This window comes from Schistocerca piceifrons, chromosome 4 (genome assembly GCF_021461385.2).
Source record: "Schistocerca piceifrons isolate TAMUIC-IGC-003096 chromosome 4, iqSchPice1.1, whole genome shotgun sequence".
Taxonomy (NCBI): Eukaryota; Metazoa; Arthropoda; class Insecta; order Orthoptera; family Acrididae; genus Schistocerca; species Schistocerca piceifrons.
Window position 1 is genome coordinate 690216153 of NC_060141.1, and position 25845 is coordinate 690241997.

The 25845-nt window shown below is 39.3% G+C and overlaps 1 protein-coding gene across 1 annotated transcript in view; it reads right to left on the reverse strand.

Annotated features, from left to right (window-relative positions):
* The window catches only part of LOC124794632 (C-1-tetrahydrofolate synthase, cytoplasmic), a 148792-nt gene that overhangs the window by 29964 nt on the left and 92983 nt on the right, over window positions 1-25845 (reverse strand). Inside the window, 7 exon segments of the mRNA XM_047258139.1 lie at window positions 7182-7340; window positions 18739-18842; window positions 22073-22221; window positions 22301-22511; window positions 22873-23090; window positions 23247-23364; window positions 25442-25656. Of these exon segments, the coding sequence (XP_047114095.1) occupies window positions 7182-7340; window positions 18739-18842; window positions 22073-22221; window positions 22301-22511; window positions 22873-23090; window positions 23247-23364; window positions 25442-25656 (1174 nt within the window).

Below are 25845 nucleotides of genomic sequence, written 5' to 3' on the forward strand. Positions count from 1 at the left end.
TATCAAAGGTTCAATGTCACTGGGTATTAAGTATGTAGCTAGTCCTGCAAATGAAAGACCCGAGATATATACTAATGCTGATTATTCTAGTGATTCTGTAGCTTGACACTCACTATCAGAGATGTTACAAGATTTTGTGGGGAGCAGTTTTACCTGGGCAAGAAAGTAGCAACAATGCATATCATTGTCAACAACTGAGTTGGAATATTTGACTGCCAGTGAAGGGGCAAGAGAAGCAATATGACTATACAAACTCTACAAAGAAATTTCACTAGTGGAGAGTGTTCTTATTCTTCTTGTTGATAATGCAACTGGTCAAAAATCCTGAATTTCATCAGAGATTAATGCACACTGATATTCATATGTGCTAAATCAATGAGAAAATTCGAGAAGGCCAGTTAGCTATCAAGCATGTATCGATAATAATCAAGCTGCAGATATTCTCATGAAACCAATACCATATACCTGGCTTGAATATTTAAAATCAAACTGAAATACACTCCTGGAAATGGAAAAAAGAACACATTGACACTGGTGTGTCAGACCCACCATACTTGCTCCGGACACTGCGAGAGGGCTGTACAAGCAATGATCACACGCACGGCACAGCGGACACACCAGGAACCGCGGTGTTGGCTGTCGAATGGCGCTAGCTGCGCAGCATTTGTGCACCGCCGCCGTCAGTGTCAGCCAGTTTGCCGTGGCATACGGAGTTCCATCGCAGTCTTTAACACTGGTAGCATGCCGCGACAGCGTGGACGTGAACCGTATGTGCAGTTGACGGACTTTGAGCGAGGGCGTATAGTGGGCATGCGGGAGGCCGGGTGGACGTACCGCCGAATTGCTCAACACGTGGGGCGCGAGGTCTCCACAGTACATCGATGTTGTCACCAGTGGTCGGCGGAAGGTGCACGTGCCCGTCGACCTGGGACCGGACCGCAGCGACGCACGGATGCACGCCAAGACCGTAGGATCCTATGCAGTGCCGTAGGGGACCGCACCGCCACTTCCCAGCAAATTAGGGACACTGTTGCTCCTGGGGTATCGGCGAGGACCATTCGCAACCGTCTCCATGAAGCTGGGCTACGGTCCCACACACCGTTAGGCTGTCTTCCGCTCACGCCCCAACATCGTGCAGCCCGCCTCCAGTGGTGTCGCGACAGGCGTGAATGGAGGGACGAATGGAGACGTGTCGTCTTCAGCGATGAGAGTCGCTTCTGCCTTGATGCCAATGATGGTCGTATGCGTGTTTGGCGCCGTGCAGGTGAGCGCCACAATCAGGACTGCATACGACCGAGGCACACAGGGCCAACACCAGGCATCATGGTGTGGGAAGCGATCTCCTACACTGGCCGTACACCACTGGTGATCGTCGAGGGGACACTGAATAGTGCACGGTACATCCAAACCGTCATCGAACCCATCGTTCTACCATTCCTAGACCGGCAAGGGAACTTGCTGTTCCAACAGGACAATGCACGTCCGCATGTATCCCGTGCCACCCAACGTGCTCTAGAAGGTGTAAGTCAACTACCCTGGCCAGCAAGATCTCCGGATCTGTCCCCCATTGAGCATGTTTGGGACTGGATGAAGCGTCGTCTCATGCGGTCTGCACGTCCAGCACGAACGCTGGTCCAACTGAGGCGCCAGGTGGAAATGGCATGGCAAGCCGTTCCACAGGACTACATCCAGCATCTCTACGATCGTCTCCATGGGAGAATAGCAGCCTGCATTGCTGCGAAAGGTGGATATACACTGTACTAGTGCCGACATTGTGCATGCTCTGTTGCCTGTGTCTATGTGCCTGTGGTTCTGTCAGTGTGATCATGTGATGTATCTGACCCCAGGAATGTGTCAATAAAGTTTCCCCTTCCTGGGACAATGAATTCACGGTGTTCTTATTTCAATTTCCAGGAGTGTATGTTAAGTGCTGTACTTAGAAATATTAACATTTAAGGGAAGTGTTGAAGTGAAATGTTTGTATTAATCTCTTTGCTATGTAGCATATCTCTGTATGCAATATCTTTTGCTGTTGCCCTAAATACATGTGCCACACTGTTAAGAACTAAGCTGTGCCTGTGCTTTATGTTGTCCTGTTTCTTTGAGTTTCTACAATACACTGAAATATATGAATCAGTTTTAAATGACAAAAAGAAAATAACTCCTTTCAGTACTTAGTTAAGATGTATTTACTTACCCTGTCAGTATAAGGCTACCTTCTGGGAGAGTGTGTACCTTGATTATATACCATTGCTTCAGTTCAATTAATGAAAGTACAGCAAATTAGTTTTGCACTCAAAAGAATGAAGGATTGCTCAGGCAGTTGAAGCACTAAAGAGTGGTTTCAGTTGAACAAATGACTGCACAGCTCAACCAACAGACAAACTAAAGATTGCTTTCACTTGAAAAGAAAGAATGAATAATTCAGTCAACATAAAAAACTAGAATGGATTGTGTTGGGTGCTTTCATTTGGTTGCTCCCACAGACTGAGTCAAAAGAATGAGTGAATAGTTCAACTGATACATACAATGACAACTGAATGAGTTGACTGTCTTCCAACAACTGACTGAATTGATTGTTTTCATTTGGTTGATCCCATTACTAGACAGGATAGTGTGTGGTAGGTGCAGCATTGATGGAGCTGTGCAGAAGAGGGTAGTGGGGATCATAGAAAGTGTGTGTGAGGTTGGAGTGGGAACAGGGAAGGGTAAGAGGCACATGGCAGTGACCAGCAAAGGTTGACATCATGGGGAGGGGGGAGGGGGAGAGGAGGGTGGTGTGAAGGTAATGAAGGATGTGTTTCAGGGAAAGTTACTGCATGCGCAACTCAGAAAAATCTGGCGATGATGTGAAAGCAGTTATGATGCAGCCATTGAAGTCGAGCACACTGTGTTGCATGGCATGCTCAGCAGTTGGGTGGTCCAGCTGTCTCTTGTCCACAGTTTGGCAGTGGCCAATCATGTGGAAAAACAGCTTATTAGTGGTTGTGTCCACACAGTTCACCACACAGTGATTGAAGCTAAGTTGGTAGGCTATATGGCCCACATTTGATGCAGTGGAAATGCCTGTTGCAGAGCTGGAGTAGATGGTAGTCATAGGATGTATGGGACACACTTTGCATTTAGGTCTTTTATAGGGTTATAAGCCAAAGGGCAAAGAGTTGGAAGCAGGTATAGGATAGGTGTAACAGGCTGGGCGGATGGCAGAATACCACAGTAGGAGAGGTGGGGAGGAAAGTGGAGAGGATATTTCTAATTTCAGGGAATGGCAACAAATAGTCAAAAACCTGGCGGTGAACATTTTAGCCACTCCAGTCTAGGGTGATACTGAGTCATAAGGAGGGCATTCATTTGTGGCCAATCAGTGGTATTGAGGAATGGTAGGTGACTGGGGAGAAAGGGCGTAGGAGATCTGTTGCTAGGCAATGTGAGGACAATAACTTTGGTTTGCAAACGTCTCTGCCATACCCTGAGAGCATTTAGATAGGGACTGCTTGTGACAATACAGATGGCTAGGCTGTGTGAAATGGACTTCTTGGTATGGAAAGGCTGATAGCTGTCAAAATGGAAGTATTACTGGTGATTGGCAGGTTTGATGTGAATGGAGGTACCATTGGAGCCATCCATTAGGTGGAAGTCAACAATGAGGTGTGTGGCTTGCTGGGCTGAAGAGGACTAGGTGAAGAAAATGGGGAAGAAGGTGTTGAGGTTCTGGAGGAATATGCATAGAGTGTCCTCCCTGTCGGTCCTGATGTCATCAATGAATCTGAACCACATGAAGTTTTGGGATTCTGGGTGACTAGGAGGCATTCCTCCAGACTGTCCACAAACAGGTTGGCATACGATAGTGCCATGCAGCTACCTACAGCTGAACTATGGATTTGTTTGCAGGTAATGACTTCAAAGGACAATCAATTATGGGTGTGGATTGATCATGATGACTGCAAAGGAGGGTGTGGGTTTAGAGTCATGGAGGCAGTCAGGCACAGCAAAAGGTAGCGTTCAATGACAGTAAGGCCATGGGCATTATGGATGTTAGTGCAAAGAGAGGTGGCACTAACAGTGACAAGCACAGCATTGGATGGTACAAGGACAGGAAATGTGGATAGTTGGTAGAGTAATTAGTTAGTGTGTTTTATGTAGGAGGGTACATTACAGGAAATAGGCTGATGGTCTTGGTCAACAAGTTTGTAGATGCTCTCTGTGGGGACACAATATCCAGCTACAATGGGGCTTTCTGACTGGTTGCATTCATGTATTTTAAGAAGCATGTAAAAGGCAGAGTTCTGGGAGTGGTAAATGTGAAGAGAGAGATAGAGAGAGGTTCTGAGATGGATCTAGGGATCTGACAAGAGACTGGAGATCCTGCTAGACTATTGGAATCTGACAAGAGACTGGAGATCCTGCTAGACTATTGGAATAGGGTTAATGTGGCAGAACTTGTAGATGGACATAGCAGCTAGCTGGTGGATGCTCTCAGTCGTGCAAACCCTGCAGTTCATAACAACAGCGGTGGAGCCTTTTCCAGCATGTAGGATTATAAAATTGGGATAAGTTTTTAGGTGGAGGATTTTGATTCTTTCTGCTAATATGATGCTGTTTTTCATAGTGAGGGATTTGGAGAATGCTTATGAGGCAAAGAGGTTAGGAAATTATGGAAAACTCATCAGGGAATGAGTCTGGAGGACTTGGGGTGAATCACTGTTAGAGGGAGGAGAAAATTTAGTGAGGTAGAGTTCGGTATTAGCTTTGGAATGAGTCTGATTCATAGGATTTGTGGCAGAAAATGCCTCCACTTAAGAAACTAGAAGGAGGGAAGATGTCTAACAGGCTCAACAAGACTGAACTAGAGAGTGGGGTAAAAAGTGAGACCTTTGGAAAGCTGTGGGACTGAGGCTTTTGGAGGGCAGGTTCACAACTGTGTTGTTGTGTCTGTTTCTGTTTAAGTTCTGGGTTCTAGGATGGTGACATATAGTTTCTGAAGGTAAAGACTCTTGATGTGGTGATGGCTAGTGGTATTCCAAGGTTGAGTATGAGTTGAACAGATTTCTTTTTAGGGTGGCATACTTGCTCTAAGGCTAAAGTTTTCAATCACAGCGATGGGATGTAGAACTCTGGGACTCCCAAGCACGAGTATTTTATAGATGGAGTAGAGGCAGTGCAAAGATGATTGGGCCCGAATTACAAGGGTTGGAACTTTAACAGTGGCAACTATTTATTTACAGCTCGTACAAAATAGATACATGTTTCAAAGTTTTACTGACCTTGTGTATAACCCACTGCCAGCGATGTGGAAGTCATAGGATACTCTTAGCAGTGCCAGTTGTGTTGACAGTTCAAACGGCGTGGTCTATTGCCCGGAGAATTTGTAGCAGTTCTGAAGCGAATGCCGTGAAGTGTTTCCTTCAGTTTAGAAATTGAGTTGAACTCACAAGGGTTTAAGTCATGGGAGTGCAATACGTGGTATAGCACTTAGCAGCCCCACCAGTCAAACAAATCAGTAACAGCTTGTGCTGTACATGCTTGAGCACTGCCCTGCAAAATGATGGCCAGGTCCTGCAGAAAGTGTCATCACTTCTGTCTCTATGCTGTTCATTTTCGGAACACAACCTATGACCAGCTGGAAAGAAACCTTTGGATGATTGGCTGAAGCTGATCTGGAAGATTGGGTTCTGGTGAAGTGTAAGAACATGTGAAATGATACAGACCTTACAAATAGGCTTTGACGGTAGACTGAAGAAAGGCAAACCCACTATAACATTTGTTGATTTAGGGAAAATAAAAGATTAATATGGTTGACTGGATACACTCTTTATAATTCTGAAGATATCAGGGATAAAATACATTGGGCAAAAGGTTACCTGCAACTTCTATTGAAACCAGACTGCAGTTGTAAGAGTCAAAAGGAAGACACTCGTGAAGAAGAGAGTGAGTCATTCAGTCTGTACACACAGCAAGCAGTAAAGGAAACCAATGAAAAATTATGAAAACGATATACAGTTCAGAGTCTTTCCTTCTCATCTCATCAGTAAGTCTCTCCTGGCCCAGGGTTCTGGGCAACTTTTCCATAACTCTACTCATTTACTAAAACCTCACCAGTCCTTTCTTTCATCTCTCTTTTTTGCTCTACCAGTCTTCTGCCAGAATAAGGAGCCACTGCCTTCAAAAGTTTACAGATTTCCATGCCTTTCATAATGTATTTTCTCCTGCTACTACTTGGTGAGTAAACTTTTATGTATCCATACTATATTTTCAAACATTGGTAGTTTTCAATGTTGTATGTCTGGCAGTGTTGAATGTTAACTGCAATGACATTTTTTGCACTGGCTCCCACATCATTACCAGTATTCTGATTGGTTTACCTATACTACAAAATAATGTTTAATTTCATGTTAGCAAACCCTTTTTGCTGAATGGAGCCAATGAGATACTAGAAAAAAATTGAATTTTAGCAGTGGACAACCACATTGCTTCAGCAATAAGTCAATAAGCAACAATAAATGCATGACTGACTGCTGATGTTTTGTGTTTTATATTAGAAAACACTAATGTGATTTATTTGATAAAAATTGTTTATATGTTTAACCTATATTTTTGCAATTCACTACAAAAGTGTGAAATGAAATCAGTAATTTTTCTACCTCTGACAAATGACTTTACTTCTTGTTTCTTTATCTTGACTTCTGATGTCATTCCTGTAATTATTGACTTTTACTATACTATGTTCAGTGGGAGTAGGTGCCCGATAGAAAATTTTTAAAACTGATCCCTTTTAAATGAACCATATTGCAAGGCACTATATTTCTATCAGCTATATTCACAACCTATTGTGATTTGAAATTTGAAACATGTTACCAATATATGACTCGGCTGAAAAGCACTGTGAGACTAAATGTCAGGCAAAAAACTGAATATCAGTCGGAGATAACAGAAATGGAGAATGAAATTCAATTAATACATTATGCTGTGCCCCCTTCCCTCCAAGTATTAAACTCATAAAGTAAAATGTTCAGTCACATTCTGTATGTATGTATGTATATTATCATAGTGATGTGAAGGAAAGAGAAATTAAATATTTGTTAAAGTTCAAAATGTATGTCATGACAATTTAATATTTTTCAGCTCTGTAACATTATTTTACAGTTTCATTTATAGATAGGAAAGAAAACATTATTAAATACCTGAAACTGGAAGGCTGGTCACAAGCTTCAACAACAGCATCAGCCAAATCCAGTGCTCCCAGACCACCAAGGGCCCAGTGGTTACACACTACAGCTCTGAAAGCTCCGCTTGCCAAACTAGCTTCCTTCAGCAGTTGGAGTTCAGCATCAGAATCCGTTCTGTAGAATACAGTTATTATTAGTGAAAAGTTAGGTTTTCCCAGTGGTTGAAACATAAATCATCAATTCAATCATATGGCTACCAATACTAAGAAAATTCCCTGCTACAATCCCCACTTTACAACATTTGTCTTTACTTATAAATAATGGAAATGTCACTCTGCATAAAATACCAATTAGTGCAATGTAAATAAATATATTGTCAACTAATGCAATACCAGAAATTTCATATCAACACCATTTAAAAAATTTCTCAACATAAATAACTATGATGTTTCAATCAAGTCCATGTCTTTCATAATTTTCAGGTTACTGTCGGTTTTTTTCAAATTCATGTTTCTTTTCTTCCTTTCACATAACATGTGGTTTCTCTGTGCTAAATTTTGTCACTAAGTAAGTAAAATGTTTTCAGACAGAAAGCTAGTCCAATACATGCTCTTAAACATAAGTGTAAGAACAGACCAAAAGGCACCACACATCACTTTCCTGCTGCCAGTTTAATGTTTTAGGAAGCTGGAAGTAGGTAGGTAGCAGTTCAAAATGGATGGAGAAGATTGTAAAAACTACTACATCATCTAGATATGGGGTGCATTCTTTGCTGCAGATTGTGTCACCATTCTAGGAGACTGGTAGGTGCAAAAACAACTCTAGGATTCATCTACAAACTTCAGTGTACAATATGGAGTACAGGAAACTGCATGCTCCAGAATTCAATATCCGATTGATGCCAAAGAACCAAAAGTGCTATGTGTCTTGACCACTCATGGCAGCAGGCCACTGGTGATGGACCTGGGGATGCCACTACACATTCAAAATGAAGCAGGTGCCCATTATGTGAAAGCATTCCTCTTCTCTAGCATCAAAAGGATTGGAAAGGACATATCTGTAAATTAAGTCCTCACAATTGTGTTCTGAGGCAAAGATGGTGTTCTCTTAAGTATATTTCCTACCATTACTATTTCTTATCATATAACTTATGTTTGTTATTTTTTTATCCATTTTCACATAACACTTAGAATTTTGTGTCTTATTTAAAATTCACTTCATATCCTCTGCAAATTGCAATCTCATTCCTGAAAGGAAACATAAGCTTCAAGCACTTTTGGTATCAGTATCACCTGCAGCAATTTTATCACATGGAAAAGAAGCCATAGTAACCTACCTAAAAGGCTGAAATGAATTATTTCTTCCATTTGCTATCAAGGACTTCAATTTTGCAGAATGAAATAACTGAAATACAAACACAATCAAATCTTTTCACTAAAGTCATTGATATTGTTTTGCATACAATTATTGTGCACTGTTGACACCCCAAATATTTTGAGTTTGAATTTCATCAGATCCCTGACATTTAGGAAACACCTAGAAGTAACAGGACAGAAGCTAAAACTGAGTAGCAGTATACATCTCCCATCCAGTAAGCCTTCCAAGACCCATGGTTCTGCGTGACTATTCTGAACTCTACTCCTTTCCCTAAACCTCTCCAGTCCTTTTCTTCTTCTTCCCCCCCCCCCCCCCCTTCCTCCACCTTCAGTCCTTCAGGCAGAAGAGGGAGCGACTGGCTCCCAAAGCTTGCATTTATGACTTTTCCTAATTTGTCAAGTTAGTCATAATTCTGGAAAAAATTATAAAAATTTACTTATGGCTTTGTGTTAAAGTTTTGATGCACATTTCCTCCTGTACAGGCCTCACAGGTCCATGCGGTTAGAAGCAGTTTTCACACAACCAGATGTCTGTCTGCACAGCATCTTTTTGACTCGTGCTGTTATTCTTTTAGTGTTCAACAGTCCTCCTTGTGAAAAGCACATGTTTATTTTGGTGCAGTATTTTATAACAGCTGTCTGTTCTACAAACTGAAAATGTTACGGAGAAGAGGACTATTAGATGAGGAGACAGATGAGGAGATAAGGGAATTGTTGGATAGGTGATAATGAGGTAGATGTCACTGAAAACTCATAATTACACAAAGATGAGGATCATGAAGAATTCCTTTACAAAGATGGATAAAACAAATTAGTGCACATTCTGTCGAGTGTGACTTATTCTTTTCTTGTAATGGGAATGAAATATTCCTCAAGCTGGAATTTCTGGTAGGTGGGGCAAGAAGGGTGTACTGAAAGAAGACCAGAAACCTACAAGTTATTCAATTAGAAACTGTGATAGCGAAAAATCTTGTTTTGTGTTGTTGTTTCATTGACAAAGTGTGTATGTGGACCAACAAGGGCAGTCAAATTGTTTAAGAGGACTGGGTGGATATAGATATGCATGAATTCAAAAAGTTTCTTGGTGTTCTGATCCTAGTTGGTGTTTACAAGTCAAGAAATGAAGAAATCAGTCAGCTTCGGAGTGTTGAGAATGGCCAACCAATGTTCAATGAAATTACGCCTCACAACCACTTCCATGCTATTCTGAGGGTGTTGCATATTTACAATGCAGCAGCCTGATGTGAATACAGGTCAAGTGACAATTTGGAACCAATCAGAGAAGTTTCTGAGATGTGGGAAATTACCTTTTGGGATGCCTACATTCCAGGATGGTGCATGGTCATGGATGAACAGTTGGTCACATTTTGAAATTGATGTCCATTTTGACAATACATCCCACCAAGACCTGGTAGATATGGAACAAAGTTCTGGGCAATTTGAAACAGTGCAAAAAGCTACTGCTGGAAGATGAAAGATTACTTGAGAGAGAAGGAAGAAACCAGAGCTATGTGACTTGGAGAGAATGTCGCAAAAACCTTGGTGGTTGAACTTGAAAAGTCTGAACATAATATCATCTGTGTTAATGTTTTTCCATCTCGATTTAGCTCGTTATTTGTTGTCAGAAGATCTGAAGCTAGACAGTACTATCCAAAAACACAAAGGTGAACTGCTAGCCGATTTTATTACACCATAAGGCACATGAAGTAAGCATTATTTGGTTTTCAATCAGATGTGATGATAGCCTCTTAAATTCCTAAGAGAAACAAAGTTGTTACCATCCTTAGCTTTCTTCAAGGCCAACCAATGGTGTCATTGTCACAAGTAAAGGAGCCTGAAGTTATAATAAAATACAATGCCGCAAAGAGTGGTGTTGATACCGTGGACCAGACGACACAATGCCACAGTATGAAGAGAAAACAAAGGCACTGGCCATTGGTGGTTTTCTTCAATATGATCAATTTAAGTGTAATGAATGCATACATAATTTGGATGATGCTGGCTACCAATAAAAAATGAGACATTGGACTTTCATCATCAATCTGGGAAAGCAACAGCAGGAGTAAAGAAGTCAGTGAATTCATTATTAGCACCAGTTCAAGGAAGGGCACTGAAACCACCAGCTAAGAAAAGGAGAAGATGTGCATATTGTTTACAGAAGAAAGATAGAATAAGTCAAATTACATGTTCCACGTGCACCACACCTGTATGTATGGAACATTCTGCTATTGTCTGTAGACTATGCACACATTTGTAGTAAGAATAAAAGCCACCAGTAAAAGTATAAAAACTGCACACACATACTGATTCATATCATTTTATCTTATCTCGTATCAACTTATTTGTATGTACTTGTAAAACATAAATCTGTAAGCCACACACTAAATAAATTATGCATCTGCTTCTTCTGTCTTCCCAAAATTTATGTTCATTGTTCCCTTGGTCGAGCTGTTGAAATGGGGCTACCTTCCCATCATTATCTGAAATTTCTTCCTCATGTCAGCTTGAATTTTTCATTTTATGGTGTTTATACTGTTATGTTTCTACCCAGTTACAGTAGTAAACTGCCCTTTAAGAAATTAGTACTAATGAGTTCTCTATCTCAGATTAAATTTCACATTAATGTATTACCCGATTTATATTAGCAACTAAGGGGAGTAAGCCATTTGTTAATAAACCATTTTTGAAATTTTGTGATGTGAACTGTGCAGTCATGTTGCACCACATATTCTTGAAAATTTACTTCTCCCCTATTTCTGAAAAGCTACAATGTTTATTCATTATGATTACTTAAAATGATAGTTCTACTTGAGAGCAAACCAAAATACTGTTAACAATATTTTATTCAAAGTGATTTGTTTATAATTAACTAAGATGTAATTTAAAAAGTTGTACTCTAAAGTTCATTGAAATTTTATATGAAATTAAGTAACAAATTGAATATCAGAACAGGTAGTGGCTCATATTTTTATATAAGTAACTAAAATCATCTAATGACTTACAATTGTTATTTTGTAAATCACACATTTAACAATGTATTTAATTGTTTAGTCTTATGTAAAAGGACATGACTACAAGCCATGAAGTCAGTCTGCATCATTGTCTTTCAGAAGCTGTTTGTGCGAGAGTGTTTCGGAGGCTGTCAGATGGCCAAATGTTTATTCCACCAATGTACATGATAATCAGTCACAATATAGGACAAGAAAAGTGTTATACTCTGAGTTTTATTTGAAAATTAGTACAACAGCAACACAGAATTCTGGGACTTCCTGAAGCAACAACCCCTGAGGATATCAAAATTGAGTATCTCATTATATGGAGCAGCTAAGTTATTATGTGAATTTTCATTAACTGTGACTGAAATTTTTTAGTTTTCACTCATCTTCATACTTGTGAATGGTGGAAGACCAAACTATTAAGTTGCTCCAATGGTATGATTGAGAATTCACTATTACCACTGTCCAACTATAGACAGAACTAGAGAAAGCGCATATTTTTTCTCACTCAGCTCAGTGCTAATTAAAATGCTTCCCTCCTCTCACACATTTAAGGGTGGCATTTTACTGTCTATCTCACCTTTCTTATGGGTTGTAGTTCAGGATTTTCTTAGGTTTCTTTAATCTCTCCTACTCATATGTTATTTCCACCTGCTGCCATTGCTGAAAAATTCAATTTGTTTCTTTTCCTGTTTGGTGTTCCACAGATTGCTTGAAATTTAGGCAGTTTTTCCATCTATATCATTGCCATAATAGTAAACAGAGTCACAGTTCAGATAGTTAAAATGTGACATGTAACACCTTTTCAATTATTTAGTTGCTAGGCCATTCCTTCATCTTATGTAATGAAATTTTTAGACTGTTACTGTACATATTTGGTTTAGACAATGTATTGCTAGCTAAAGATAATCTTCACTTCCTTATATTATTAATTTGTTACCTGCAGGTAGTAATGCACTTAAATTAAATGGACACTTTAATCTAATTCCTTGCTAACTCTCTGATTTCCAGTTTTTATGAAAATTGTTGATATAATATTTTTAAAAGTGGGTCATAGAAAACATCACTCTCTCAGAGCTTGAGTGATTTTTATTCCCCCTCTCCTTTTTTCTAATGCATTTATTGCTATTTTTGTTTCACTTTATAAACTTCTGACTGTTCTTATGAAGTGTGATGAGCAGCCACTGTCACCATTATTGTCCATAATTTATTTTGATCAAAGTCTTTCTCAAAATTTATAACAGAAATGTGCATTTTAAAGTAAAATTCTCTTTGTCTTTCTCTGTATTTTTAATTGCAATAATGTTGCCACTACAACATATACTCCCTTTTCTAAATCCACTTGGATCATTTTGATGTAGTGTGATAGTAACAAATGTTAATCTACTGTTGAAGCTTTTTGACTAGATTTTGTGCACAACACTCAACAGCCAAGTGTTCTTTTTACATAGAAAGTTAGCTTCCACCATGTTCCTTAAGTTTGGGATCTCATACTAAAGCAGAACTTGATAAGGTATAGAAATCCTAGATGAAAAGAAGTGCCTGCACTTTTTTTCCACTGTACATTTATTCCACCTATTTCTGCAGCTTTCCTATTTATTTTTTCTTTCATTTTTTGTTTCTTTGTAGTTTATCATTTATTATGATATCAACATTTACAGGTTTTTTTCTTCATCAAAACTCAGCATCACAATTTTTGCACCCAAACTCTTGATAATGTCTAACCCATTTATCATCTTTAATTATTTTCACTTTACCTATATCATTTTCCAGTTGGTTTGTATGTCTCCTTATCTGAAATACCAATAATTGTTTTCTGTGTACATCATGTTCAATGATGCGGACAAATTTGTCCAAAGATTTCTCATGAGCCTGTCATACAAGCCTCCTAGCATTGTTTTAGGTTTTGTTTATGCTGGTTTCCTGCCATTTGTACATTCTTCTGCAATAGGTCTTCACATACTTTTCTTCTCCTCCGTAGCTGTTCCCAAATATGCACTTGATACTCTTAATTTTCTTTTTTTACAAGTTCTTTTTTTTTCTTTTCTCCATTGTTTATTTAGCTGTATTTACTATATTGGTTCTCTTTATTCTCTTCACAAATATTGTTCAGAGTTAATCTGTTCTGGTATAGTGGTTTTACATCATCATCTTGGAGAAGGTTCATCCTGCATACTACCCAACCATGATATTATTGCACTTGGCCAACTGTGGCCATTATCAGAAACAGGCTGTGACATTACAGTAAACAAGTACAGTGATGACAAAGGAAAACCCATCACATTGGTATTGCTTTCAGGACAGTTGTCTATATAATATCAAGTGGCTCAGCATGTTCCCGTGAAACACCACGATAAAAACTCTCGATAAGCTGACCAAAGTGCCCTCACTCCCAGGTGCAATAATATTGTCTTCAACTAATACTTCCTGAGCTACTGATGAACTGCTTATTTTTTTTTCTATCTGCCTAATAACATAACAGTAAACACTAGGAGACAGTGGTTGAAACATACGGCACGTCCTCTATAAGCATATGCATCTTGAACAATGTTCTGAACATTAATCTTTTTATGACAAAATGATTTTAAATGGCCTTTGTCCTGTTGAACTCTATATCTATTTGTGGATATTTTATTTCCAGGAAAAAGTCTTAGGTTAGTTTTAGTTTACTGCATGTTGAGAAGTGTCCTGAATTTTTGTCCATTTGATTTTAATCAAAAGTTCCTAGCACTCCTAGTACTTGCAGAGATCCAACGTGAGCATACGTTACTTTTCTAATTGCACTTCCTTGTCACTGAGCTGCAAATGGTTGTAATCCCACCTGGTGTATCGATATACCATTCAATAAAATTACGCATGTCTGGTGAGTCCACTAAGCGTGGCACAGACGGATACATCCATGTGGCAGGTCATCCAGAAAAACACCTGTGGCAAATTTTAGGGCTGCCACAGTTTCACTTCTCAACCAGCTACTATTAACAGCAAGCTCTCCATGGTATCTACTGATGATGACCATGTGCTATGTGGTTTCCTGCTGAACTGTGATTTGAACTTTGCTGCTACCTTCCATCAATACTTGGCTAGCCCATGGACTTTCCCATCTGCCTAAAGTACTGTTTTTGCCCACCACTCAATTGACCATTGTGGTTTCAATGAACAAACTAACAGCATGATACACAGAGTGTCTGATTCATATTTGAGGGATTCCTAGTCAAAACTGCAAAAACAGTGTTCTCCTGAACTAAAGTGTGAGTCATTCAACAAACTTCCAGAATACTGTATTAACCAACTGGTTCCACCCCCTGATGTCTCTTGTTTTGTGTATTTCCAGAAGAGTCAGTAACTACTACTCCTGTGATTACTCTGTACATAATTTCTGTTTCTGTTTGTTGAAAATATAGACCTACAATGGAAATACACTCCTGGAAATGGAAAAAAGAACACATTGACACCGGTGTGTCAGACCCACCATACTTGCTCCGGACACTGCGAGAGGGCTGTACAAGCAATGATCACACGCACGGCACAGCGGACAAACCAGGAACCGCGGTGTTGGCCGTCGAATGGCGCTAGCTGCGCAGCATTTGTGCACCGCCGCCGTCAGTGTCAGCCAGTTTGCCGTGGCATACGGAGTTCCATCGCAGTCTTTAACACTGGTAGCATGCCGCGACAGCGTGGACGTGAACCGTATGTGCAGTTGACGGACTTTGAGCGAGGGCGTATAGTGGGCATGCGGGAGGCCGGGTGGACGTACCGCCGAATTGCTCAACACGTGGGGCGTGAGGTCTCCACAGTACATCGATGTTGTCGCCAGTGGTCGGCGGAAGGTGCACGTGCCCGTCGACCTGGGACCGGACCGCAGCGACGCACGGATGCACGCCAAGACCGTAGGATCCTACGCAGTGCCGTAGGGGACCGCACCGCCACTTCCCAGCAAATTAGGGACACTGTTGCTCCTGGGGTATCGGCGAGGACCATTCGCAACCGTCTCCATGAAGCTGGGCTACGGTCCCGCACACCGTTAGGCCGTCTTCCGCTCACGCCCCAACATCGTGCAGCCCGCCTCCAGTGGTGTCGCGACAGGCGTGAATGGAGGGACGAATGGAGACGTGTCGTCTTCAGCGATGAGAGTCGCTTCTGCCTTGGTGCCAATGATGGTCGTATGCGTGTTTGGTGCCATGCAGGTGAGCGCCACAATCAGGACTGCATACGACCGAGGCACACAGGGCCAACACCCGGCATCATGGTGTGGGGAGCGATCTCCTACTCTGGCCGTACACCACTGGTGATCGTCGAGGGGACACTGAATAGTGCACGGTACATCCAAACCGTCATCGAACCCATCGTTCTACCATTCCTAGACCGGCAAGGGAACTTGCTGTTCCAACAGGACAATGCACGTCCGCATGTATCCCGTGCCACCCAACGTGCTCTAGAAGGTGCAAGTCAACTACCCTGGCCAGCAAGACCTCCGGATCTGTCCCCCATTGAGCATGTTTGGGACTGGATGAAGCGTCGTCTCACGCGGTCTGCACGTCCAGCACGAACGCTGGTCCAACTGAGGCGCCAGGTGGAAATGGCATGGCAAGCCGTTCCACAGGACTACATCCAGCATCTCTACAATCGTCTCCATGGGAGAATAGCAGCCTGCATTGCTGCGAAAGGTGGATATACACTGTACTAGTGCCGACATTGTGCATGCTCTGTTGCCTGTGTCTATGTGCCTGTGGTTCTGTCAGTGTGATCATGTGATGTATCTGACCCCAGGAATGTGTCAATAAAGTTTCCCCTTCCTGGAACAATGAATTCACGGTGTTCTTATTTCAATTTCCAGGAGTGTATTTCTTTTTCTCATTTTATTGTTTAACTTTCCGATCTTTACGTACTCTATTATTGCAACATTTCTTCCCAGATTCTAAATATTTAACAATAACGATTTAAGAATTATAATCCAGTTTGAGAAGACTAATAATGCCCATACTTAAAGTGTGAGAAGATCAAACAAAAAAATGTTACTCATTACTTAATCTGTCTGTATCTCAGAGCTTTTTAAATAATAGAACCCAGTATGTTGTCCTCAATAGCGAGTGTTCATCAGAGACAAGGGTACCTTCAGGAGTGCCCCAGGGGAAAGTGATAGGACTGCTGTTGTTCTCTATATACATAAATTATTTGGTGGTCAGGGTAGGCAGCAGTTTGCAATTGTTTGCTGATGATGCTGTGATATCTGGTAAGGTGTCAAAGTTGAGTGACTGTAAGAAGATACAGGATGACTTAGGCAAAATTTCCAGTTGGTGTAATGAATGGCAGCTTGCCCTAAATGTGGAAAAATGTAAGTGCGGATGAGTAGGAAGAACAAACCTGTAATGTTCAGATACAGTGTTACTAGTGTCCAGCTTGACACAGTCAAGTCATTTAAATATCTTGGTGTAACATTGCAAAGCAGTATGAGGTGGAATGAGCATGTGAAAACTGTGGTAGGAAAGGCAAATGGTCGACTTTGGTTTATTGGGAGAATTTTAGGAAATTGGGAGAATTTTAGGAAAGAGTAGTTCACCTGTAAAGGAGACTGCATATAGGACACTGGTGCGACCTGCTCTTGAGTACTGCTTGAGTGTTAGGGATCTGTACTCGGTCAAATTAAAGAAAGACATCGAAGCAATTCAGAGGAGAGATGCTAGATTTGTCACCAGTAGGTTCGAACAAAACTTAAGTGTTACAGAGATGCTTCAGGAACTTAAATGGGAATCCCTGGAGGGATGGCAGTGTTCTTTTTGGGAAACACTACTGAGAGAATTTAGAGAACCAATATTTGAAGCTGACTGCTGAACTATTCTGGTGCTGCCAACAAACATCATGCATAAGGACCATGAAGATAAGATACAAGAAATTAAGGCTCACACGGAGGCGTACAGTCATTTTTCGCTTGCTATACTTGTGAGCATAGGTTACTTTTCTAATTGCACTTCCGTGTCACTGAGCTGCAAATGGTTGTAATCCCACCTGGCATATCGATATACCATTCAATAAATGGAGGAGAAGTGACAAGTACTAGTACAGGTTACCCTCCGCACGCACCTTATGGTGACTTGAGGAGTATAGCTGTCGATGTAGAGTTCAATGTGTGTCCAGAAAAGTTTTTGATAATTTGCTCAGTAACATTAAATTCTCACAGATAGCAAAGCAAATTTTAAATCTAGTCTAAATCTTTTTTTCTGGGCAATCCTTATACTCCACAGTTTAATATTTGAAAACAGTTAGAACAGTACAAAAATATGCTTACTTTGTTGTTACATCTTTGTTTCACAAGTAATGAGTAGTGATGAAGACTAGTATGCTCATTTTTTAAAAAAATTTAAGGCACATTAGTATTTATTGTTCTATAAATAACCTATACATATTCACACATAAAAATTGTGCTTACATGGCCCATAAATTGACTTGTTTTACGCCATTTCAATAGAAATCTTTCAAAGAATCAATGAAAAAATACATTTAGCATATATTATATATAAATACAAAGATGAGGTGACTTACCGAACAAAAACGCTGGCAGGTCGATAGACACACAAACAAACACAAACATACACACAAAATTCAAGCTTTCGCAACAAATTGTTGCCTCATCAGGAAAGAGGGAAGGAGAGGGGAAGACGAAAGGAAGTGGGTTTTAAAGGAGAGGGTAAGGAGTCATTCCAATCCCGGGAGCGGAAAGACTTACCTGTCTGCTTGTGTCTGTATGTGTGGATGGATATGTGCGTGTGTGCGAGTGTATACCTGTCCTTTTTTCCCCCTAAGGTAAGTCTTTCCGCTCCCGGGATTGGAATGACTCCTTACCCTCTCCTTTAAAACCCACTTCCTTTCGTCTTCCCCTCTCCTTCCCTCTTTCCTGATGAGGCAACAATTTGTTGCGAAAGCTTGAATTTTGTGTGTATGTTTGTGTTTGTTTGTGTGTCTATCGACCTGCCAGCGTTTTTGTTCGGTAAGTCACCTCATCTTTGTATTTATATATAATTTTTCCCACGTGGAATGTTTCCTTCCATTATATTGATATCATTTAGCATATATGTATGATTTATGTTTATGCGTAATGCAGACATGACTTGGAAAGCAAATCCGAAGTAGTACAGACACATATATTCTACACCTACATTTAAAAAAATCGTAATAATAATTTATATAACACACAAAAATACTCACGCAAAAGTGTTTATTGCAACAACAACTGGAACACCATGTTTACGACCATTACTAATGTGCTTCTGCAGATTTGGCAGACCTTTTCTCAGCAAGTCAAGATTTTCCTGAAATGTAGTGATTAACTTATAATACCACTTTCTTCAAAAATACTACAAGATCTGTATTAAAACATTGTAAGCATTGATTTCTCACTTTTACTTCAGCTACAGCTGTTTTGGTGGGACATTACATTGTGGTGCAGGTTGCTTTTCAACATTTTATAGGCTTGAAAATCTTCACATTTTCTAAACTGGCTTTGGAAACATAGTCCATGACTATTTCTACAAACTTGTTTGTGAAAAGTGAAGTAAATAATTTGCATACCATTTTTAAAAGTAGATGGGAGAGATCATGCAGTTAGTGAAATCCTGTACAGTCTACTCCTACTTCTACATGCTCTGTTTTGACTTAAAAATCAGCAGACCAGTGTTTACCATAAAACACATGCTTTTTCAAAGGCCTGTACTCGTACATATAGTATAGAGAACTCTGTTTTTACCCACAGGATAAAAAGTGGTTGTTGCGCCCTACTAAAATTCAAGAGATTTACACATGAAAGAATTTAAATGTCATCACAGCATGCTACTTTATTCAATCTCTAACATCCACCATGAAATTACTTAATAAAGGCTATTTCAAAGCAAATTGTATCTGGATGAACTATTTTATCATAGTTTGGAATAGCTTTATTTTCTGCATATACAGGATGCCTCCACGTAAGCGTACACCATAATTACTCTACCATGCAAACATTTGAGATTGCACTCATCTGGTATGAGACGTTCCCAGGGGGGGGGGGGGGAGGGGGGGGGGGGGGGTCCACTGGGGGCCGAACCGCACAATAACCCTGGGTTTGGTGTGGGGTGGCAGTGGGGTGGGTGGACTGCTATAGCCTGTTGTGGGGTTGTGAACCACTGAGGACTAAGGCAGGATGAAGCCTCTCCATCATTTCTAGGTCCCCAGTTCAATATGCACAATACACACACAGTACCTTAGAACAAAGAAATGCATGTCTCTGTCTGCTAGATAAAGTTAAGAAGTTCAAGACATGATGGTGACGGGTGTTTCTGAACTGTGGTTGCATCAAATATAAGTACAGGTCAGGTCTGAACTACCTCATTTCCAACATAGCCAATGTCAGCCACCAATTGGTGGCCATTACCAAATAGTAACCATTACCAAATGCTTTGTGTAGTTCATTGCTAATTGTTTCCCTTTCTTCACTTGAAATGAGTGAAGAGACTTACCCATCTTGGAGTTCAGTTATTACCCTCACAACACCTGAAGGGATTAGTGAAGCCTGTGACCATGTATCAGTTCTATTCTCACAGAAATGCAGAGCACGTGTGCATGCTGGCTGCCCTGTGAGAGGGAGATGGGTAAAACCTATCAACAAATTTTGACCAAACAAAAGTTTTTGCCTAATGTGTGAAGAAAGAGTTTTTTTATTGCTTCTTTTTTTGTTTTACTTATCCATGAAATACCTTGTCAATTCTATCTGTAGTGTTGCCAAAGATGTGCCACATGGCTATGAATGCCCACAAAAGTTTGAAATCAATATTCTGCATATTTTGTAATCAAATAATTGTGTGCAAAAAGAACAATAACATCAACAAAAATCTTAAATCAGAGAAGCACTCTCCTTCACCAGTGGAAAAAAGATGCTACTTCTAAATAGAAAAAAATCATTTGTTGAAAGATCAAACAAAGACAGAAGAAGAAAACAAGCAAAGATCAAAAATATGCAAAAGAAAACAAGCTAAAAAGCTCCCCAATTGCCACATTTTTTTGATAGCCAGTTTTGAAGCTTGAAGGCTTCACCTTCAGGCACCTAACTTCACAATCTCTTAAATTTGTACGCTTAAATCATTTCCAAAACAAAACAAAAAATAGGTTTGAATTTTGCCAAAAATAGATGTGAATCTTTCCAACAATGGATGCTGCATTTCCAGGTCATCATTATTAAAGGAGGTGTTTGGATGGACGGATTAATTGCACTCTCTCTCTCTCTCTCTCTCTCTCTCTCTCTCTCTCTCTCTCTCTCTCTCTCCAACAAACTTTATCAAATTATCAAATGAAAATGAACATCATCTGTTCCAATACCTTTTTTGAAGGAAATATATATTTATACACAGAGCTGTAAAACAATAGGACCGAAAAATCCAGCCAATAACAACAATGTGATGTACTGTCCATGAAACCTACAACTGAGAAGTATGGATTTACTTGTAGCACAGAAACTAGAATGAATTATAAATACTATTCTGAAGAGCGATTCACTAAAAAAACGTATAATAAGGCTCTACAATATTTCCCAACAAGGCTTTTGAAATCACTTGCAATCAAAGCTCTCCATATTTTTTCTTTATTTAGTTAGTTACTGCTATTTCATAAAGATCTGCCCTCCTGAGTCTCTACTGCAGATTTTTTAACACACAAGGGCATTCCATCACAATCCATTTCTGTACAAATGTTGTACATACATAAATAAAAATCTTCAACATAACATAATGTGTATGATGAAATGAAATGAAACTTGTATAAATCCACTATCGATTAAAGAAAAGAAACTAAATTTTACCTGTGTATTACAATTTATTTATATGGTACACACATTAAAGGTTTCACGGGTTTATTAGATATATTTCAGTCTTGTCAGTCTTTTGAGAGGCATTCAAAATTATAATTTATGTCTCCATATAAATATATATCACATATAATATTATATAATATAATTAAGTGGACTGATTCTATAACAGCGTTTGACTTCATATGGATACATTTTAAAATTTGATATCTAAAATTCTTTCTAGCCAAAAGTCACTAAAGATTTTAATTGCAACATCCAATGAATCAATATTATTTGTGCCAAATGTGCTATTCATGTGTGGGAGGGTCTAGTAATTTACAGTATTATACTTTTTACTTACTTGATTCAGTATTTATAATCAAAAGAAGGAAGGGTGCAGCAACTAGCTCACATGTCCAATGTTCCATTAAATTATTACAGGGTTTTTCAATCATACATTAACTCTATCTGCTACTAAACTATGGTATGAATGGGGATTCATTTGAGCTAAATACTATTCACACTGACCTCCTCTTTTTTAAGTGGTTGTAAAAACAGGATGTGAGTTGTCATAAACTGAATTTTGACCAGTAGTAAATCATTAGCACGCAAGCTGCATACTTATAATTTTTTGGACTTTTATCATTTTTATTTCCTCCACAAAAGTGCAGAATGTCAAAATCTAAGGTCATAGGTAAGAAGGTAATTTACTGCCACAGTACTTACCTCAACATAAACTTTGTCAAGTGGTATTCCAGGGGTTACAGTTGGTCCTCCTCCATGCATCTTGAGAGCTCTTACTGATGTGACTAGCACAGCTGCATTAGGAACATCTCTGGACGATCTGCATTTTATGTTGAAGAATTTTTCCATACCTGAAGTATTCAGCTGACACATTAATATGTCAACAAATTATGGTATTTCATAAAAACAATATTTTTGTACTGCCCTTACCAATATCTGACCCAAAGCCTGCTTCAGTAACAACATAGCCATTAGGACCTACAAGCTTGAGAGCTATTTTATCAGCTACTACTGATGAACAGCCATGTGCAATATTAGCAAATGGGCCAGCATGAACTAATACAGGTGTTCCTTCGAGTGTCTGCATGAGTGTTGGATGTATGGCATCTTTCATAAGAATTGTCATCGCACCAGTTGCTCCCTACAATTATACACATCAGTCAACTATAAATTATATTGATTGATTATGAGATATATATTTTATTTGTACTTGTACTACAATGATGTACACAGTCAGTTTATTACAACTACTGTCTAAGCTATCTTCTGCAAATTCTTCAGTGAAAACATCCAATATTACAATTTGCTGCACCAGTTATTAAAATAATGATCAAAGTAAATACCATAAATAGACTAAAAACCTAGAAAGTAACCTTTTTTTTGTCTTTAAATACAGTTTGCAGGCAGCAAATAATAAATTTTTCTCAGCATAATTCCACAAGACTAATTACAAATGTATGTTACAAAACTGAGTACTGAAACACACACAAAAATTTCAATACCAGATCATCAGCAGTCACAGGATTGCCTTGTTTGTCAAGACCAACAACAATTCTACTTATTCTTTGCTTCATATCCTCCAAATCAGTGGCAAGAGCAAGTATAGCCATTATTTCACTCGCTACAGATATGCAGAAACCAGTCTGCCGAGTGTGCCCCTTTTCTGTTGGTGCTTGACCTACTGTAATTTTTCTCAGGAATCTGTCATTTGTGTCAATAACTGGAACACAATAAAAACAAGTTATAAATAATGGAATTGGTGAAATATCTTCTCATAATTTCAAATCAATCTTGAGAGCAATATTAACAGCAAAATATATATCACCATTTTATACATTATCTTAAGCAATATGTATTTCGCAAAAATATTACAAACCTCTAGTCCACGTTACTGTCTCAGGATCTATATCCAGCCGAACAAATTTCCTTATTTCTTCGGGTGTTAAGGAATCGGGGTCAGTCTTTGAAATTCCCAGTCTCTGCAGCCTTCTCAGCTGCAATAAATAAATCAGCATATTAATTAATTTATATTTTTTCCAACTAATAATAAATATTAATTACAATTACAGTAACGCTCTGTTGGTTTTTCGCCTTTTTTGAGATCTACGATACCGCCAGCAGAAATTACTACAGTTCCAGCAGGAAACAAAAAGTTGATGCCAATATCTCGTAATGAATATAGCTGCAGCAAAAGATTATATGTCACTTGGTGAGGATTTTTTTACAATTAATCTGTGTGAAAATAGAACTACTATTCCTAAATGATTGCAGAAATATTTGAGGTGAACAGCTTAGCTGAATCACTCTGTATAATACAATATCTGTAAATACACAGAAGGACCCAAGATGGTGTAACTGCTGAGCAACTAATTGAATTGGTAACAAATTTCAAATACCTAGGTAGATCCAGCCTGAGTGATTTTACTTGGAACCAAATCGAAGGTAGTTGTGGACAAGTCTAAAGCCAGAGTGAGATTCATTAAAAGAACACTAAGGAAGAGTAACTCAAAATGGTTGTTCAACATGTTCTTGTATACTGACTGGCCACTTACCAAGCTGGACTACTGGAAGAGATAGAGGAACAACATAACAAACAATTGTGCACTTTACCATTGTAAGGAGTTATGAGAAAGCTCAACAATATCCAGTGGTACGTACTACAGGAAATAAGACACACAATACATCATATCAAGGATTGTGACAACTTAAGAAAAATATTACTTTTTCTTTCTTTTAACAACCAAGATGGCAAAATCAGAGAAATCTGATATTAGATAACATTTTTTTGCATGCGCTATCCACATATTAAATACAGGGTGACAATTATTGAACTATCTGAAATAAACTCTCCATAACTTCTGAACAGTTTGCATTAGGACGTTCAAACTGCACGGTTAGCTGTGGGGCATGATGGGGATTAGTATGTGCATGCACGCATGGTTTATCGACGAAGCCCACTTTCATTTGGATGGGTTCGTCAATAAGCAAAATTGGCACGTTTGGAGGACTGAGAATCCACATTTTGTGATCGAGAAGTCTCTTTAGCCTCAATGGATGACTTTGTGGTGTGCAATGTCCAGTCACAGAGTAATCGGTGAGATATTCCTTGATGGTATGCTGACTATCGAATGGTACGTGAAGGTTTTGGAAGATTATTTCATCCCTATTATCCAAAGTGACCATAATTTTGACAAGATGTGGTTCATGCAAGATGGAGCTCGACACATCAAAGCAGGAGTGTCTTCGATGTCCTGGAGGAACACTTTGGGGACCGCTTTCTGGCTCTGGGTTGCCCAGAGGCCACTGGTTTCAATTGGCCGCAATATTCTCTGGATCTGAACACATGCGACTCCATTTTGTGGAACTATATTAAATACAAGGTGTACAGCAATAACCCCACAACTATTGCTGAGCTGAAAACAGCCATTCAGAAGTTCACTGACATCATCAATGTTCCAACACTTCAGCAAGTCATGCAGAATTTCATTATTCATCTGCGCCACATCATCGTCAATGATGGATGGATTTGTCAATAAGCAAAATTGGCACATTTGGAGAACTGAGAATCCACATTTTGCAATTGAGAAGTTTCTTTAGCCACAATGGATGACTATGTGGTGTGCAATGTCCAGTCACAGAATAATCGGTGCGATATTCCTTGATGGTACACTGACTACCGAATGTTACGTGAAGGTTTTGGAAGATTATTTCATCCCCACTATCCAAAGTGACCACAATTTTGACAAAATGTGGTTCATGCAAGATGCGTATCGAACACGTCATAAGCTAAATCCAAATATCTGCAGTGACATTTACATGTTGAATAAAGTGTGTGCACATTGTAGCTTGTAACAAATTTACATTTTTTTTTTTTAGTTCAATAATTGTCACCCTGGAAGATGGGTATGGAACTTATGTAGATTTTGCCACACAAAATCTAAACATGGTGTAAATATAGCTAATGGTGTCAGGTGCTGCAGAGTATGTTGTATAAAAATTGATACTGAAAAAAAAACAGACACTTAGAAAGTAAGCTTTTTTCTATGTGTATGCTGATTACTATAATTGTACCTGAATTTCTGAAAATGCACGTGATCCTTTAACTCGTGGAACCAGCCGAATGTACAAAGAGTCATCCTTCTGCGTTGCTTCATGAAACATTCTTGCATCCAATTGAGCTGCCAAGAGATTATTAGCTGCAGTGACAGCATGAATGTCACCTGTCAGATGGAGATTAAATTCTTCCATGGGAATAACTTGAGAATATCCACCACCTGCAGCACCACCTGAATAATATTTGAAAACTTAAGTCAGTGTGTTCCATGACACAAACCACTCAGTAGTGTGATAAAAACATATTCCACAGCAGCCTTTTATCTATAATAGACAAGTTATTGGTAAGTACATGGTAATAAATACTTATTAATGAATAAGTATCATTACAACCATAGGCCCCCCACAGAAATTTACTGAAG